The following is a 16,366-nucleotide window of genomic DNA, read 5'->3' as shown; positions in this document are numbered from 1 at the left end:
CTAGTTATAGTAAGGAACTATGTATAGCAAAATTCTGTAACACACCTAGATGACTTAGGAGCCTAGGATCAGATTTTTAAAGATATCTAGGCACTTAAAGATGCAGATAGGCACCAGAGAGATACCTACTGGGATTTTCACAAGCATCTAGGCACTTTTGCAACTCCTACTAGGCACTTATATTTTGCTGATTCTACAATACAGTTGACGCTCCAAGATAGCTGAGTGAATAAGTAGGTTGCCCTAACCTCAGCAGCTGCTTTTAAAGTTGCATTTGAAGAGTTCATCTAGCCATCATTGAAAGCTGTTCAATCAAACTTCTGGCCAGTAGGGTACCAACCTTTAAAGATTATACACTGCTAATAATTGCAGCGGGGTTACGCATTTTCTTATAACCCTCCAGTAATAGAATGTAAGTTTTCTGTGAAGCTGTTGAAATTCATGTCACTTCACCTTCAAAACCTTCCATACAAACACATGCAATGCAGAGTACCCTCCAGGACTCAGAGATATCTGACTACAGAGCTGTTTTTGTTTTTCTCCCAATCACATGCAGCTATTCTGCCTTGGAATGAAGGACACAGAAGGTGTCCTGTCTGCATACATTTTCTGTGCAGAGAAGCCTCTGTGTAAAGTTTAATGCTCTTTTTATTATATGCATGCCTCAAATAATTATTCAATCAAAGGAACTTTCAGACAAGATTATGTGAAAGCAACAGAATGTCATCAGTTCAAGAATCCTGAAGCCCAAGCAAAATTTTACTGACATCTAGTGGTCACTAGTGTCTCACTAGAATATAGTTTCCCCAAAATACCTAGCACTATTATTCAGAAATCCTGCCATCACCAAAGAAATTTATTCATATAACAGGGTAGTCATTTCCTAGTAATAAGCAAGAAAGAATAATGGGATATATTCTGAGTTTTTCTTGTGATGAGCAACAATAAATCACTTCGTAGTTCAGGTCACATTTGGGAAGAAAAATGTCTTGCGATCATTAACTTTTGTTCAATTGACGATTATATATAGTCAAGTTTTAAGTAATTGAACCAGTAGCATTTAATTAGCTCTGAAAACCTATATGAGATCATGAATCATAGACTTTCCACCTTTATGAAGCTCCCTTACTAGGTTAAAAGTGTATTTCTCTTTCCATGTGTGATCCATCTTGAATATCTAACGAGGTGCTTTTGATATATGGATTACAGTCCATATATCATACATGCAAACTACTGTAGATGTACGGCCTCTTACTTTATATAATTGAGTTTCGTGTCTTGCTTCACTGAGCTGTTCTAAAAAGGAGAGAGAAAAAAAAACCAACGACTCGTGTCCGTGATGGAACTGCCACTACTTGCTTTAATTTAGCAAACTCCTCCAATCCCTCCTTTCTCGAGAGAGCCAGCATCCTGGACGACAACCTGGACAACTAGCCAGGGAAATAAAATAACAGAGAGCATATTTCTTGCTGAAGTTTGGGATACAGAAAACTGCTATAATTTTAGATCTGACACATGCTGACGACAAATTTCAACATGCCCAGCAATTGATGGAAGGCCAGTACTGTCTCTCTGTGCAACAATGCTTCAAACTGCTTCATTACTTTCTAACTAGAAAAGGCATTTCAACTCAACTAATATTTTGGGGCATGTCCTTAAGGCCCAGTTTTTTAAAGGTATTGAGGTGTTGCTGTGCTCAGAGTTGCAATGCTTAATTGATTTAGGATCCTAAATTTCATTCTCAAAAGGGATGTAGGCATTTAGGAGCCTAAATCCCATTGACTGTCAATCTCTAAAGCCCTTTTGAAAATTAGATTTAGGCTCCTAAATCAGTTGGTATTGCAATGCTGAGAGCATTAATGTCTAAATACATTTAAAAATCTGGGCCTGAATCTAAACACTATCAAACAATGCACTAAACATCTCACAGGCTATGTTAAGTTTCAGTGTTTATATTATATTACCTAAACCACAATAATCAGACACAAAAGTCTTTTAAAAGTTTTTATTCAGCTTTAAGATGTGTTTCTGAAGCGGTCACTATCCTGCTATCACAGATCTTGTTTATAAGATTGGAAATTTTTTGCCAGAAAAGAAAACCACAACCAAAGGAACATCAAAAAATTTTTTTGGAGGTGAGAGATTGAGCAGATCATGATTCATAAGTGTCAAAGTGAAAACATCACCCAATATAAATATTTAGCTTATTCTAGAAAAAAAATGGCTTCTATTACAAAAACCTTTCTTTAAATAGATTTTATAAAAAAATAAAATTCAACTAAACGGATTTAATCTTTCTGTTCCTTTTTCAACTTAATTTTAGAATCGTTAAAGAAACGTGTAAGTTTCTGCAGACTATTTCTTTCAATTTAAAAAGTGTAAGGGGTTTCAATTTATACAGTAAAAAAAGCACTGAAAGCAGAATTGCTTTATAAGATTGGCCATAACTCATCTTTAGTTGAAATACTTGCATTCAATTACCATCATAAAATGTAAAGATTGTTGCTCTCAAACACACGGGATAGCCATCTTACTTATGCACAACATTTACACAGCTAATTGGCTTAGAGCCCCGTGGTCAGTACAACTTGCTCAGACGGGAAAGGATGTATGACATCCATTACATACGCATCCACTTTGAAAGTAGGTTTGTCATGTGGACAGCAGAAATTTCAATCAGAATAGACTTAGATTTACAAACATATCTTACATTATTTGGTGGAAAATAAACACTGCCCAGTTCACGTTACTCTACCCTGTAGATAACATTTCTATTAGCTTCAATTGTGCAGTTCACATCAATCCTGGGGTTTTAAGAACATTTTCTTAGCTTTGCTAGGTGTCATGTTACTGTTCTCATCTTCATCCTGTAGCACACGCTGGTCTCTCTTTTTCAAGAATTTCTTCCCGATAGTTCCCACTAAGGTTTCATATCTGTTAAGATATTTAAATTAATACACAAATCACTGTCAAGTATAGGGGTAGCCATGTTAGTCTGGATCTGTAAAAGCAGCAAAGAGTCCTGTGGCACCTTATAAACTAACAGACGTATTGGAGCATGAGCTTTCGTGGGTGAATACCCACTGTGTCAGATGCATGCATTCACCCACGAAAGCTCATGCTCCAATACGTCTGTTAGTCTATAAGGTGCCACAGGACTCTTTGACACAAATCACTATTATTCATAAAATCAAAGCAAGTCATAAATCCTATCAGCAATACGAATCTGTGGTGCAACAGAGGACTGCCAATGCCACTCCTCTTACAGCACTCTGTTAAGAGACACAGCTACTGCCTGTATCAAGATATCAGAGTATTAAGGGGCCAATTTTGCCTTCTGTCACACAGTGTGGTACAAAGTGACAGAGTAGAGAGTACAAAGGTGTAGCAGAGGGTAGAAAATGGCCCCAAGTTATTTCCCTAGGACGTAATGAAGCTATTCCACTGAACACATTCTTCAAAATTCTTATTTAAAAAATCTTGTGCACAACACAAAAGTTTGCTCTTTTATAAACACTCTGATGAGAGTGCAGCAACACATCATCTTGGTAATTTTAACTATGCCATAAAACATAAATTACCTTCTGGCCATTTCTTCATCCGATACGTCAGCCTCGGCCGTATCATCTGCTTCAATTTCTTCTTTCTTGTACCTAGAGTTCATTTGGATCATTAACTTCTGAAAATGAAATGGGAAATCAGTTTACAGTTAACTCTTTCACAGAATTTCAATTATATAGATATTACTGATAAGAAACTCATTTTTAAAACGGACAAGCGGGACTCTTTCCCCCAGTTTTAACGGAAGCTGCTTTCCTTTGTTTGTAGTATAAACTTAGGGCTAGATCATGGATTTACCATGAACCGTGAATAAAAGGGAGCACGCAGCCGTGCTTTGCTGCGAGAAGACAAGGGAATGAACTGTGACTGGCTGCTTCCCCCTTGCTCCACGGGCTGGTAGTGATGGTGATTTGCACCAGTGCAATACCTGGTGGAGCTTAGTTCCTCCTCTGTTACCCCACTGCACAGTGATTCAGATAGCTTGCGTAGGGGAGTGTCTTAGGTCCCCATACAACCCAGCATGGCCCTGAAAACAGCTCATGACTCAGCCCTTACAAAACTTAAAATAATGAGTTTTGTTATAATTTTCCTGCATCTTAAAATTGTTCTAATACAAACATAACCTATTTTTTGTTCCTTCCTTGTTTGCACACCAGCATGCATGCCTGGCATCTGGGACTAGGTTTTCTTAGCACTCTTTACAATTGTTGGCACTTAAGTGACAATGCACTATCGATCGTAGGTTCTACAAAAACTGTGGATAAATCTTTTAAAAAAGTTATGTAGCAGATCTGTTTTTTCATTGTCAAGTATAATCTAGTGTATATAATTCCCAGATCTTAAGGGAGGGTCAAATTTAGGAACTAAGCAACTTGAAAATGTTTATTCAGCAGGGAGAATCTGTCTGAAAAGCTTTACAATAAAATACTACTTGCATTAAAAAAAAGCCAGTGAAAATGCCAACCCTGGTGAGACAGTAATCATAATTCCCCCTAAATCACATTAGATCTGAATTCAGCATCAGTAACTTTTCATCTTAGGCAGTTATTTAGCTGCGAGACACAGATTAATGGCAGTGTTGTTGTTACTATTATAGCACCGTAGACGTGTGTGACGTTGAAGAGAAGTTAAAGACACCTCTGCTCGAAAGAGTTTTTATTTTAAAGGCATGATTCTGCAAGACCTTATTCACATGAGTAGTTTCCAGTCAACAGGGCTGAGAGTTTGCAAGTTTGGGCCCTAAATTAAGCAGCAATATGATGACTGAAGATCCAGACTGGAAGAAAAGTGGGAGAGCAGTGAGATTGGGCAGTTGTTTTGCTGAGCAGTGCATGGAGCATGGAGGCTTTGTTCTTTGAGGGGAGGAAAATGTATAGGAATCACGTATCATGTATAGGAACTATTGAGCTGTTGACATATGGGGGGGAAATGCCAGATATTTACCAGAAATAGCATTTTATTTATTTCCAAAATCTTGGCTTGAATCACAATCACATTGAATCACAATGTGGAAATACATTTTATTTAAGACAGCGCCTGCAGAAAGCACTGCATTGACAGAGGACCAGCAAACAAAATGAACTCCTCCATATCACCTGCTTGTATGTCTTAATGCTAATCTGGAGCCACCTCTCAGTGGAGGATGGGAATTCAGCCTCCACACTCATTCAGCTGAGATAAACGACATGGGTGCCAATGGACGCTAATGTGTGACATGGACATGTGTCAATCTGGGACTGGAAAGACTCATTTCATAGTGCCAGACAGATTTCATCCCTCTTGACTTGAGTAAAAGTACCTCAGAGGGGAAAGGCTCCATTTGTTCAAATGGATCAAACAAACACAACACAAGTGAATATACCACTTTTCATCCACAAAGTTTTTTTTTTTTTAATTATTAGGGACCTCATTTCACAGCTGGATAAATCAGGCACAGAGAAGTAGAGAGACTCGGACCAAGTCACAGAGCAAATGAAAGGCAGAAGCAGGAACAAGTCTCTTAAGTACCAATCCAGTACCTAGGCTCTTACTGAGGCAGTGTGATCAAGAGTAAATACTCCCCATAACGTCGTATTTTCAGCACAGAATTGCAAACATTTCATAAAATCCTTCAATACGCTTTGCCTGCATTTTAATTTATTTTCAAATTCCTGCAATCAAACAGCTCTACTTCTAAAAGTTGAAAACAACATGTGTGCGCACAGAGAGAGAGCGTATCAACACATGAATTAATGACCGAGTATCAACAATCCAGTTAGAAGAGCAGCTGATTTTGCTGAACAGCAATGGGAATGTTGAATAGGAGGAAGACGGGGAGTTGAGGTGGAAATTACCATTTTCATCCTACCTAGTGGAGCTCAAATTAGAAGCACGAAGATTGGACACATTAGGCAATAATCCACTTTGTGCTACAAAGTCTATAAAGCTCAGTTAACTCTCACTGAAGTCAACAGAAAGACACTTCTTGATTTCAGTGGAAGTCACGCTGAGACCTAATTCCAATTTATAGTTTTTCTTAGTTACTAACTGGGGCGGTGCATTGGTGCCACCCCCTCTGGCCAAGCGTAGTGCAGCCCCCAGTGGGGCTGTCAGTCTATTCCTGGTGCCCAGGGGACTGCAAACTCTTTCTTCACTCCCCACCCACTCCACCAGGTTCCAGCTCAGGAGCCTCAAGTTAGGTAAGCAGGATCAGGGTTCTTCAACTCTGACAGTGCCCTGAGCTTCTTCCCACCTTCCCCTGGGTCTCTGCAGGCTCTCCAGCCTATTGGTCCGTTCATCCCCTCCTGGGCTATTGCCTCTGGGCAGCTCCTTAGTAGCTTGCTGGCGTGAACTCCTTTCTCCAGCCTGCTCACGCCTCTGGTAGCCACTCCACCCATCTGCTTCCCAGCCCTTTTAACCCTCCCAGCTGCTGTGAGGCTTCCAAACAGCAGTGGCTGGCAGTGCCTGTATTAACCCTTTGGTTGCTGGTCCAGTGTGGGGTACATACACTCCTTGACCCTAACAGAAGTAGAACATTTGACAGTACCTCAATTTCTGGATTGAACCCTTTAAAGGACATTCTGCCATAAAGTAGGTCTTCACATGGCATAAAGCTTCTCTCTTCTATTATAAAACTCCTGCACAACAAACAAAACCAAGTATTTGTCTGAACAGCGTGTCTTAACATAGTCACAATAACCAAAGGCAATAAAAAGCAAAACCAAAAAAATTAAGTGTCTTACGCCAGATCTATGTTTGAAAAAGTTTGCTGGTATACAAAATGTTGCCGCCGCCCCCTGCCCAGCCAGACCTGAAAAACCCATCCAACCAAAAAAACACAAACAAAACCCCTCAGAAAACACAAACACACAAAACCTCACATCCCGGGTGACATTTTTATACCAGCAAATTTCTAGTGTAGAGCTGGCCTTAGTAGAGACTGGTAGGAAATAAAACCGTGTGGTTCTCTCTTCAAAGATTGTTTTCTTTTCTCTTTTAATGAACAAAACAAGAAACAAAAAGAAATCCGCCCTCAGGAATGATCACATACGTGTACTGCAGAAGTGTTCCACCTCCTCATCCCCACCCTGCACACGTAAAATACTAAATATCAGTAACCTTATTCACTTTAATCACATGTAATTAATTCTCTGAACTCCAGATGTTAAGAAGAGACTCCCTCTTGTTAAAAAATTTCCCACTTTTAAAGGACAAAATAAACATTTTTAAAATAGTTTTCTTATTGTTCATAGCACCTCTTCAGAAGGCAGGAATGGAAGTTTGTGCCCTTACTAGAAGATGTTTTCCTTATTGTTGCATCTCCATTAGGGATTCTGCAACTGGATATTCTTGGATTGACCTCTGTGCCTGCATGAAACCTTAATGAAATCAGTGGAGCTCCATGCAGGAGCCAGATTCTCTCTCGTGGACTTGATTGCAAGACTGGGGCCTAATTAACAAGGTTTCAGCCATTTAAAAAAAAAAAAAAAAAGCAAAAGCAGCATTAAATCACCTGGTCACTAAAAAGAAAATTACATTGATACTAGGAAAACATACAGATGAAAAAAGGGGAAGTAGGTCAAACTCTGGACTTATAAACCTTGAGAGTGGTTCCTAAGAATAAAATGCCGCATAAGTACGCTACACCTACCAATCTATTTTACTAATGTCTACTGGTCACTAAGAGTTACTATTATTCTTGAGGTGTTTCTGGGACAGAAAAGGATTAATACACAACACTTTGCTTTGCCTCCCAGATAGTCTAGATCAGGGGTTGGCAACGTTTGGCACGCGGCTCGTCAGGGTAAGCACCTGGCGGGCCGGGCCAGTTTATTTACCTGCTGACGCGGCAGGTTCGGCCGATCACGGCTCCCACTCGCTGCGGTTTGCCATCCCGGGCCAATGGGGGCGGCGAGAAGCGGCGCGGTCGAGGGATGTGCTGGCCGCAGCTTCCCGCCGCCCCCAATGGCCTGGGACGGCGAACCGCGGCCAGTGGGGGCCGCGATCGGCCGAACCTGCCACGTCAGCAGGTAAATAAACTGGCCCGGCCCGCCAGGGTGCTTACCCTGGCGAGCCGCGTGCCAAACGTTGCCGACCCCTGGTCTAGATATACGTAATGAAAAAATATGACAAACTTACTCCTTTTCCTTGAGTTCTGGTAAATCCAGATACCAGTGCTCTTCACTGATTATCTTCTTTTCCTCCTCTTCTAGTTGTTTTTTGGTTTCTGAATCCAATCCCCTTTGCATGAACTGAAAGAAACACACACAAAGATTTTTCTGCATATAGTTTCTTTTTCCCAAATGTAATTTACAACTATTTAATAGGTTGCCTGACATTTATTGTTCATGCAGTATTTCATGAAAAACGTTAAGAAGTTTTGCCTGACTCAACGTTAGGGCAATTGCCAACGTACAGACAGAAACAACGGCAATATTAACATTCAGTTGCAACACCACTTATATACCCAGGTGACCAGCACTTTAGTAATACCGGAGATAGTTTTGACTTCCTTGGCATATTTCCATCCTGCAATTCCTGGAGGTTTGGCAAAGGACTGAGGAAAATGTAACGATTTCAAAGCTGTTGCTGCATACCAGATGCCAAATGGTTATACTCCACCACATAAAGAGGTCAGGGGACAAACTGGACCTGGCTTAGGCCAGGTTAGCATTTGTTTTTTTACTGTATTCTTTTGAGGGAGTCCCTTTGTCCTCCAGATTCTCAGATTTCATTAAAAAAAAAAAAAAAAAAAATTAGCCTCTAGCCCACGAGGCTGCAAAGAGAGCCTTTATGTTAAGTGAATGTTAGGCCTGGTCTTCACTTAAAAATTAGGCTATGTCTATACTTAAACCACTACAGGAGCACAGCTGCATCTGCACCACTAGAGTGCTTCAGCATAGCCACTCGCTACAGCAGGGGTCGGCAACGTTTGGCACGCGGCTCGCCAGGGTAAGCACCCTGGCGGGCCGGGCCAGTTTATTTACCTGCTGACGCGGCCAACACATCCCTCGCCCGCGCTGCTTCCTGCCGCCCCCATTGGCCTGGGACGGCGAACCGCTGCGAGTGGGGGCCGCGATCGGGCGAACCTGCCGCGTCAGCAGGTAAATAAACTGGCCTGGCCCGCCAGGGCGCTTACCCTGGTGAGCTGCGTGCCAAACGTTGCTGACCTCTGCGCTACAGCAACAGTAGGGGTTTTCCTGTCGCTGTAGTTAATCTACCTCCTGAGAAGCAGTATCTAGAAGATGGAAGAATTTTTCCATCGATTTAGTGTTCTCTGCGCCAGGGATTAGGTTGGTTTATCTACATTGTTCACAGGTGTAGATTTTTCACACCCATGAGAGACATAAATGGGTCAACCTAACTTTTTTAGTGTAGACCTAGCTACATTGTTAAGGGGTGAGAAAAATTCACACTGCTGAGTGCTATGGTTAAGCTGACCTACCCCCCAGTGTAGATGCCACTCAGGGAGGTGGATTAACTACAGCAATGGGAAAACGGAAGGAAGTGTCTACACTATGACCGTAGTGTAGATATGGCATAATGCAATGATGTTTGAGGAGTTCACAGAGAGATTGGAACAATAGCTTGAAGAAGTGTGAGCTGCCCATTTCATCTCCATGAAGTGTTAACTCAAGTGCCCACTGAGTACAATTAAAAGTCAATGTTAACTATTTCAGTGACCAAACCATGACCGAACGTTGAAGGTTCACTTTCTCTACAACGAGAAAGGCTATAAACATTTCTTTTAAAATTAATGCTTAGGGTTTGACATCACCATGAATGGAGTTGGGGCCTCAGGCCTGGTCTACAGACAGCTTTTGTATCAGTATAAATATGTCTGTTAGGGGATGTGATTTTTTTACCCACAGTAATACCGATACAACCCCTAGTGTAGATGCAGTTATATTGTTATAGCGTATTCCTCTTCCCGAAGGGGAATAAGTTATACTAGTATAAGCACATTTATACCAGTATAATTAGGGCCCTACCAAATTCACAGTCCTTTTTGGTCAATTTCCCAGTCATAGGATTTTAAAAATCGTCAATTTCACGGTTTCAGATGTTTACATCTGAAATTTCATGTCTTGTAACCATGTGGGTCCCAACTCAAAAAAGTGTCGTGGGGGGTCACAAAGCTACTGTGTGTGTCGGGGGAGAGGAAGAACACAGGACATGTGGGAGGTCATCACTTTTGCGGGGGGACAGGGCTGGCCGGGGCCCATGGTTGGGGGGGTGCTGTGGTCCCCTCTCTCCCCCCCCCCCCCCCCGCCAGCCCATGGCCCCTTTAAACCTCAAGCTCTGGGGTTTGGAGCCGGGGAGCGGCAGGGCTGGGGGCGCCCCAACCGGGAGCTCCTACCATGTGCTGGGCTCCTGCTGCTAGTCCCGAGAGGGCCAGGGGAAGAGATACTCCCAGGGCTGGATTAGACTCACCTCCGGGAACCTCCCCATGCCGCAGTAGGGGAGGGGCGGGGGCCGCTGCAGGGAAAGAGAAAGTCCCGTCCCTCCCCAGCCCAGAGGGGACTAGCAGCCGGAGCCTGGCGCATGGTAGGAGCCCCCGAGTGGGGCACCCCTAGCCCTGCCCCTCCCCTACAATAGCCAGATATCACAGGGGAGATTTTTCACGGCCATGAATTTGGTAGAGCCCGAAGTATAATTGCATTCATAGTAGGCGGGGGGAGGGAGGGGTAGGAGGAGGGGAAGGGGAGACAGGTGTACCTCTAAGTGCACTGGTAAAGCAGTACAACCTGTATTTAGACAAGCCCTTAGGCACATCCCTATCACACTTACATCTTTATCTGGCATTAGCCATGAGAACATCCAAACCTTACCAGAGAAGATGCTAGCAAAGCACGGCAGAGCATGCATGACCCTATTTCAAACATCTGCACAATCTACTGTGACAAATCATTTTGGTGTCCCAAGTAGACAGAGCTTGGCTTGTGGATGGAAATTGCAATGTGCCACTACTTCCCCACCCCCATACAAATATATATATAAATGGACAATCAGAAATTAAAAGTTGGTTTATCACTTTTCAGGCTATGCAAAACAGTAAGTGTATTATTTTAATTTTGTTTATTTATATATTAATTCTATAGCATAGTCTGAAAAGTGATAAGCCATCTTAATTTCTCATTTTCCATTTTTACTGCTATATGTACCCAACTCTGTGTGAGTTTCTTAAGTAAAGAAAATGGAGTTTTGTTTTCTGAAAGAAATCAAAAACATGTCATAGCCTTCCATTTAAAATTACAGTATCTGGATTTTCTCAGAAGTGAGTAAAATGCGGGAGTCTATGTGGAAAAACATGTTAATCAAGGAAACTGGAATCTCAATGGGAGAAATTTTATTATAAGCATCCAATTAATGTTCATTTTTATTGATTATGTTCCTAAAAACAAATGACCTGGGAGATCCCTTGGATAAAAATATCTGGTCACTTACATTTAAAATGATTAAAAAAAAATACAGATTGCAATAATTGCAAAGCACATAAAACATGCTGAGTGTTTCTTTGGGTCAAAGTTTAGTCTCCATAGAAACACAGATTTAAGCCTTTGGTGAGCAGCGACTTGCAATTGTGCTAATTATTCTGCTACCTTTATGGAAAGTGAACTCTGCTACAACTGAGGATTGAACTGAGATTGCAAAACTCATTTCACTTAGTACTTTGAAGGTCTATGGCCCCAAATAACAAGCTAAAAAAGGAACGGCACAACTAAAACGAAGCAAACAAGCCATGAAGGTGCTGCTATATTAAGTTATAAATATTTAATGAATATTTATATTTTTAAAAAATTAATGGCGATTCCGCTTCTGTGTTGTTCTGCAGAAACAGAGAGAGCATCAATCATGCCAGTGTGTACTCTACTGAATTATGTGTTGCATTACACGACATGAACCAGAGTCCATTAGCCACTGAGCTGAGACTAATTTCACTCTGGACTTGATGCTAGATTCACAATTCCAAGGGCGATGGCTAGGTCGGTACTTTATTAATATCCCTCTCTCATGCTACTACATTTATGAGTTGGGAAAAGAGTGGGGGGGGGAAGGAAAGAGGGAGGGACAATGGTCTAAGTTCACCCCGTTATAGGATATTCTTCTAGCAGTCAAAGGAGAACTGTCCAGAAAAATCAGTGCACAACAAAATCCAAGGCTAGGAAATATTTCGAGTCAAGGCAGCTCAACCAAATGTGACAAGCAAAGGGAATATTTTAAATTAAAGATATAAAGAAAAAGAGTTTGAACATTTATGTTCATGATAAAGAGGCCAGCACAGATAGCTCATGGGAAGAAAGGAATTTCCAGATGGTTTTCAGCAAAGAAATCCCAGTTCTGCTAATGCAAGATTTTGCTGAAATAAAGAAGGTAGTTCACAGTATGTTCCTGGATCAAAACAACAGGAACCCTGTAGTTCATAAAACCACTGGAGACTTCTTATGGGAGTCTAAGGAGTTAGATGTTTGGCTACAAGTGAAGATACCGTGGTACTCAAGACAGTGTTATAAATGCCATTTCACCAGGGGTTAGCACAGCCATTTTTTCTAGTATTTGTAGTACAGCTACAAAGTGGAACTTCATATCATCAGTTTAATAGTTACCACAGAAGAACTATGGATTTTCTTTAGCCAAACCTTCCAATGCCATCATTGCCAGTGCCATGTTGTTTAGTATATTTCTAGAGCGCTAACAATGAACATCTGAGAAAGCTGGAGAACTGATGAAGAGAGCAAGCGAAGCTAGAATTACCTGATGCTAATTTTTCCTTAAAGGGTTAATTATATATATATATATATATATATCTTTAAAAATTCCTAACAAGGACAAGAGGGGCATTCACTACATAACTGACCTTATAAACCAAAACAAATAAGAAAAATGTCAAGAGACAATCTGGGTGAGGTAATATCTTTTATTGGACCAACTTCTATTGGTGAGAAAGATAAGCTTTCAAGCTACAGAAAGCTTTCCTTCAGGTGTAGCTTGAAAGCTCATCTCTCTCACCAACAGAAGTTGATCCAATAAAAGATATTACCTCACCCCGACCTTGTCTGTCTAATATCCTGGGACCAACATGGCCACATGCATATAAGAAATATTTAAGTCAGTTAGTGAGGTGAACAGGAACATAATTTGAAATGACATCAAGACAAGGCAAATTTAAAAGTGTGGCCTTGTTTATCCTGGGAAAATGTACTGTGGTAGAAAACGTGTTAACTAATAAAATTAAAATACAATTTTGCCCTTAGTGCAGACAAGAACAGTTGTGTTTAAACCCATATTCGATCGTTGTGGTTAACCCTAGGTTTCTACATGCACGTCCCTTGCCAGGTATTTTCTACCCATGACTTATGGCTCATCCATTAATTTGCTGAGCCAGGGCCCCATTTACTATACAGGACCCAATCCCGAATCAGGCAAATTTCCACCTAGATCAGGACTCCAGGTTTGGGTCCTGAATCATGTAACAGTAGCAGACACTGTGAGTCCACCTCCCCTTCCATCCACTCAAAATCTCAAGGAACATTTAATCCTCATCCCTCATTATGTTATTTGACCACTGTTTTCAAGAAGGCTTTTCCTAGACTACATATTTACTATAGAATTCTTACAATAGGTTTTTGGTTTCTATTGTATTTACACATTTTTATCTAGGAGCGTAGCACCCAGTGGCTTATTTTATACATTGGTTTAGTTTATATACACCACTGATGTCTATGCCGTCTACAAGCCTGATGACATGTGTCCCTTTGCACTGGCTCAGGACAAGGGCCCTGATTCAAGAAACAGCACACAGCACCTTGATTCAAGCCCTGTGTCAGAACAGGCTGGCCTGGGTGTGGAAGAGCCTGTAGCAGAGAAGGGGGTGCTGGTTATAATGCCATGTCTCTTCCCTGTTTACACTGCAAAAGCCACCTTGTGATCTAGCTCTGCATGTTTAGTCTCCCACCTCCATACCCTTCAAACATGCTCTTCTCCATGTCCTTCCAAGCCCCCAGATGCCCTCAGCTTCCCATCACCCCATATCGCATAGCCCCATTTATCTTTTATCCCCTCCCCCCATACTTCCAAGTACAACAGCAAGCAGCAACGTACAAATGCCTAGGCAGACACACAAATCCTCACCTCCTCACCCTCAGCCTTCATGCCAGCCCCCCAATCCCAATGCCCTACTCCCTATCCTCTCATCTCTGGAGAGCCCTAACTACTTCAGCTTCCCCACGGCCAAGGTCATCATCCCCTGCTACCCTGAAGAGGCATTCTTCCCCATCTGCACCACCCCTGGGAATGGTCTCCTTTCTGTGACTCCCCAATCCTTTCACAGTGGGGAGTGTGTGTGTGTGTGTGGGGGGGGGGGGGGGTTGGTTATCATAATGCGGGAGCAGTATTTTTTGTGAAACAGAGCTTAATGTGGATCCCTTAATGTGGATCCCTCAATTTAAAACAAAATATTTTTCTGGGTCTGCGAACCCTTGTGACCACCCTCCCCAGCAAACACTGGAGGGCAATCTTTCGCTTTGTCTCCCCCACAGGTCTCATGCCATGTGCAGAATCCTCCCAGATCTCTTCCCATGAGCCCCAAACCCCAGAGCAACTTGCCCTTCTTTCCCTCCAAGCCTCCTAAATACCATCCCCTACTCCATCCCTACATGCCAGGCCTTTGCCTTACAGCCCCACAAACCACCCAGGGGGCACCAACCCCAAACCTTGCTCCCTAAGACTACAGCCCCAGCTCTGCCACCAGGGTAGGCTCCCCCAATCACCTCTGCACCTGGGAACCCCCCCATCCCTCCCTAGGGGGGCAGCTTACCCCTTAGCCCCCCCCACCTGACCTCCCTCACTCCCTCCCCCAGCGCCCCCAACTCTCCCCATTCCCCACTGCCGCCAAACCCTCCCCAGGGGACATCTTGCTCCATACACCCCCATCACCTGACCCCAACCCCCCTCACTCTCTGCCCCAGAGCATCCAGCTCTCCCCATAACCCCCTTCCCCACCCGGGCCACTCCCCCATCCCTACACAAGGGGCAGCTCGCCCCATACACCCCCCACTCTCTGCCCCAGAGCCCCCAGCTCTCTCTATAACCCCACCCCCTCCCCACCCCATACACAAGGGGCAGCTTGCCCCATACACCCCCCACTCTCTGCCCCAGAGCCCCCAGATCTCCCCATAACCCCCACCCCCTCCATACACAAGGAGCAGCTCGCCCCATACACCCCCCACTCTCTGCCCCAGAGCCCCCAGCTCTCCCCATAACCCCCACCCCTCCCCACTCCATACACAAGGAGCAGCTCGCCCCATACACCCCCCACTCTCTGCCCCAGAGCCCCCAGCTCTCCCCATAACCCCCACCCCTCCCCTCCCCACTCCATACACAAGGGGCAGCTCGCCCCATACACCCCCCACTCTCTGCCCCAGAGCCCCCAGCTCTCCCCATAACCCCCACCCTCTCCCCACTCCATACACAAGGAGCAGCTTGCCCCATACACCCCCCACTCTCAGCCCCAGAGCCCCCAGCTCTCCCCTCCCCCCCGATCCGTCCCCACACGCCACCTGACATCCCTCACTCGGATCGGCCCCACAACCCGCCCGGCCTGCCCGGGCTCCCAGCGGCGGCCCACCCCGCGGCCTGCTGCTCCCCAGCGCCCCGCGCTAGCGGCCTCCCCCGCCGGCAGCCGAGCCGAGCCGCGCCGCGCCGCCGCCTCTCACCTTCATGCGCAGCAGGTTCTTGGACAGCTTGGTCTTCACCTCCCCGGCCATTGCGGTGCCGGGCCTGGGCCGCAGGCAGGCCCCGATCGATCCCCGCCCTCGCCTGCTGCAGAAGCCGGGCCGGCAGCCACGCACACAGGCCGGGAGCTGGCGGGGTGGGCAGGGCCAGATTTCCGACCAGGGGCCTCTGCGGCCGGACTGGAGCGGGTGGCGAAGCAGCCGCCCAACTGCGATCCGACCGGCTCAACCCAGCCAGCCTGGAGCCGCTTCACCCGGGACAGGGGTGTTTCAAAGCGGAAGAGGTTCGCGAAACGCGGCTGGGAGATGTCACATCCATAGAGGGGCAGGGCCCCCCAGAGCCTGGCGTATCCACAGGGACAGGGAGTGGGGCTCAGACCCTCCCCTCCCAGCGAGCATTGGCTTATGTAGTTTATTTTCTTTTCAAAACACAGTTTTAGCACCTTCTCAATATTCTGCTGTACTCAGATTACATTTCCCAAAACAAGAATCCCCATTTGACAGAGGCAGATTGGAGCAATATTCCTGGTTTTTTTTAAAACTTGAGGTTTCTGCCCGGAGCTGGATTCAAACCTCACAGGACCTGGGATGCT

General features: G+C 44.3%; 1 protein-coding gene across 1 annotated transcript; it reads right to left on the bottom strand.

Moving 5' to 3' along the window:
* Positions 1-1,991: 1,991 nt before the first annotated feature.
* Positions 1,992-16,009, bottom strand: MPHOSPH6 (M-phase phosphoprotein 6). The gene is made up of 5 exons (XM_065416545.1): positions 15,756-16,009; positions 8,179-8,291; positions 6,587-6,677; positions 3,582-3,679; positions 1,992-2,934 (listed from the first exon to the last, which is right to left on the bottom strand). Exons 1-5 carry the CDS (start codon positions 15,804-15,806, stop codon positions 2,799-2,801), a joined length of 489 nt encoding a protein of 162 aa, XP_065272617.1. The 5' UTR covers positions 15,807-16,009; the 3' UTR covers positions 1,992-2,798.
* Between the last annotated feature and the right edge of the window lie 357 nt (positions 16,010-16,366).

The sequence above is a fragment of the Emys orbicularis genome, chromosome 14 (assembly GCF_028017835.1).
Source record: "Emys orbicularis isolate rEmyOrb1 chromosome 14, rEmyOrb1.hap1, whole genome shotgun sequence".
In the NCBI taxonomy this organism is placed as follows: Eukaryota; Metazoa; Chordata; order Testudines; family Emydidae; genus Emys; species Emys orbicularis.
This window is presented reverse-complemented; position numbering and strand designations above follow the sequence as displayed.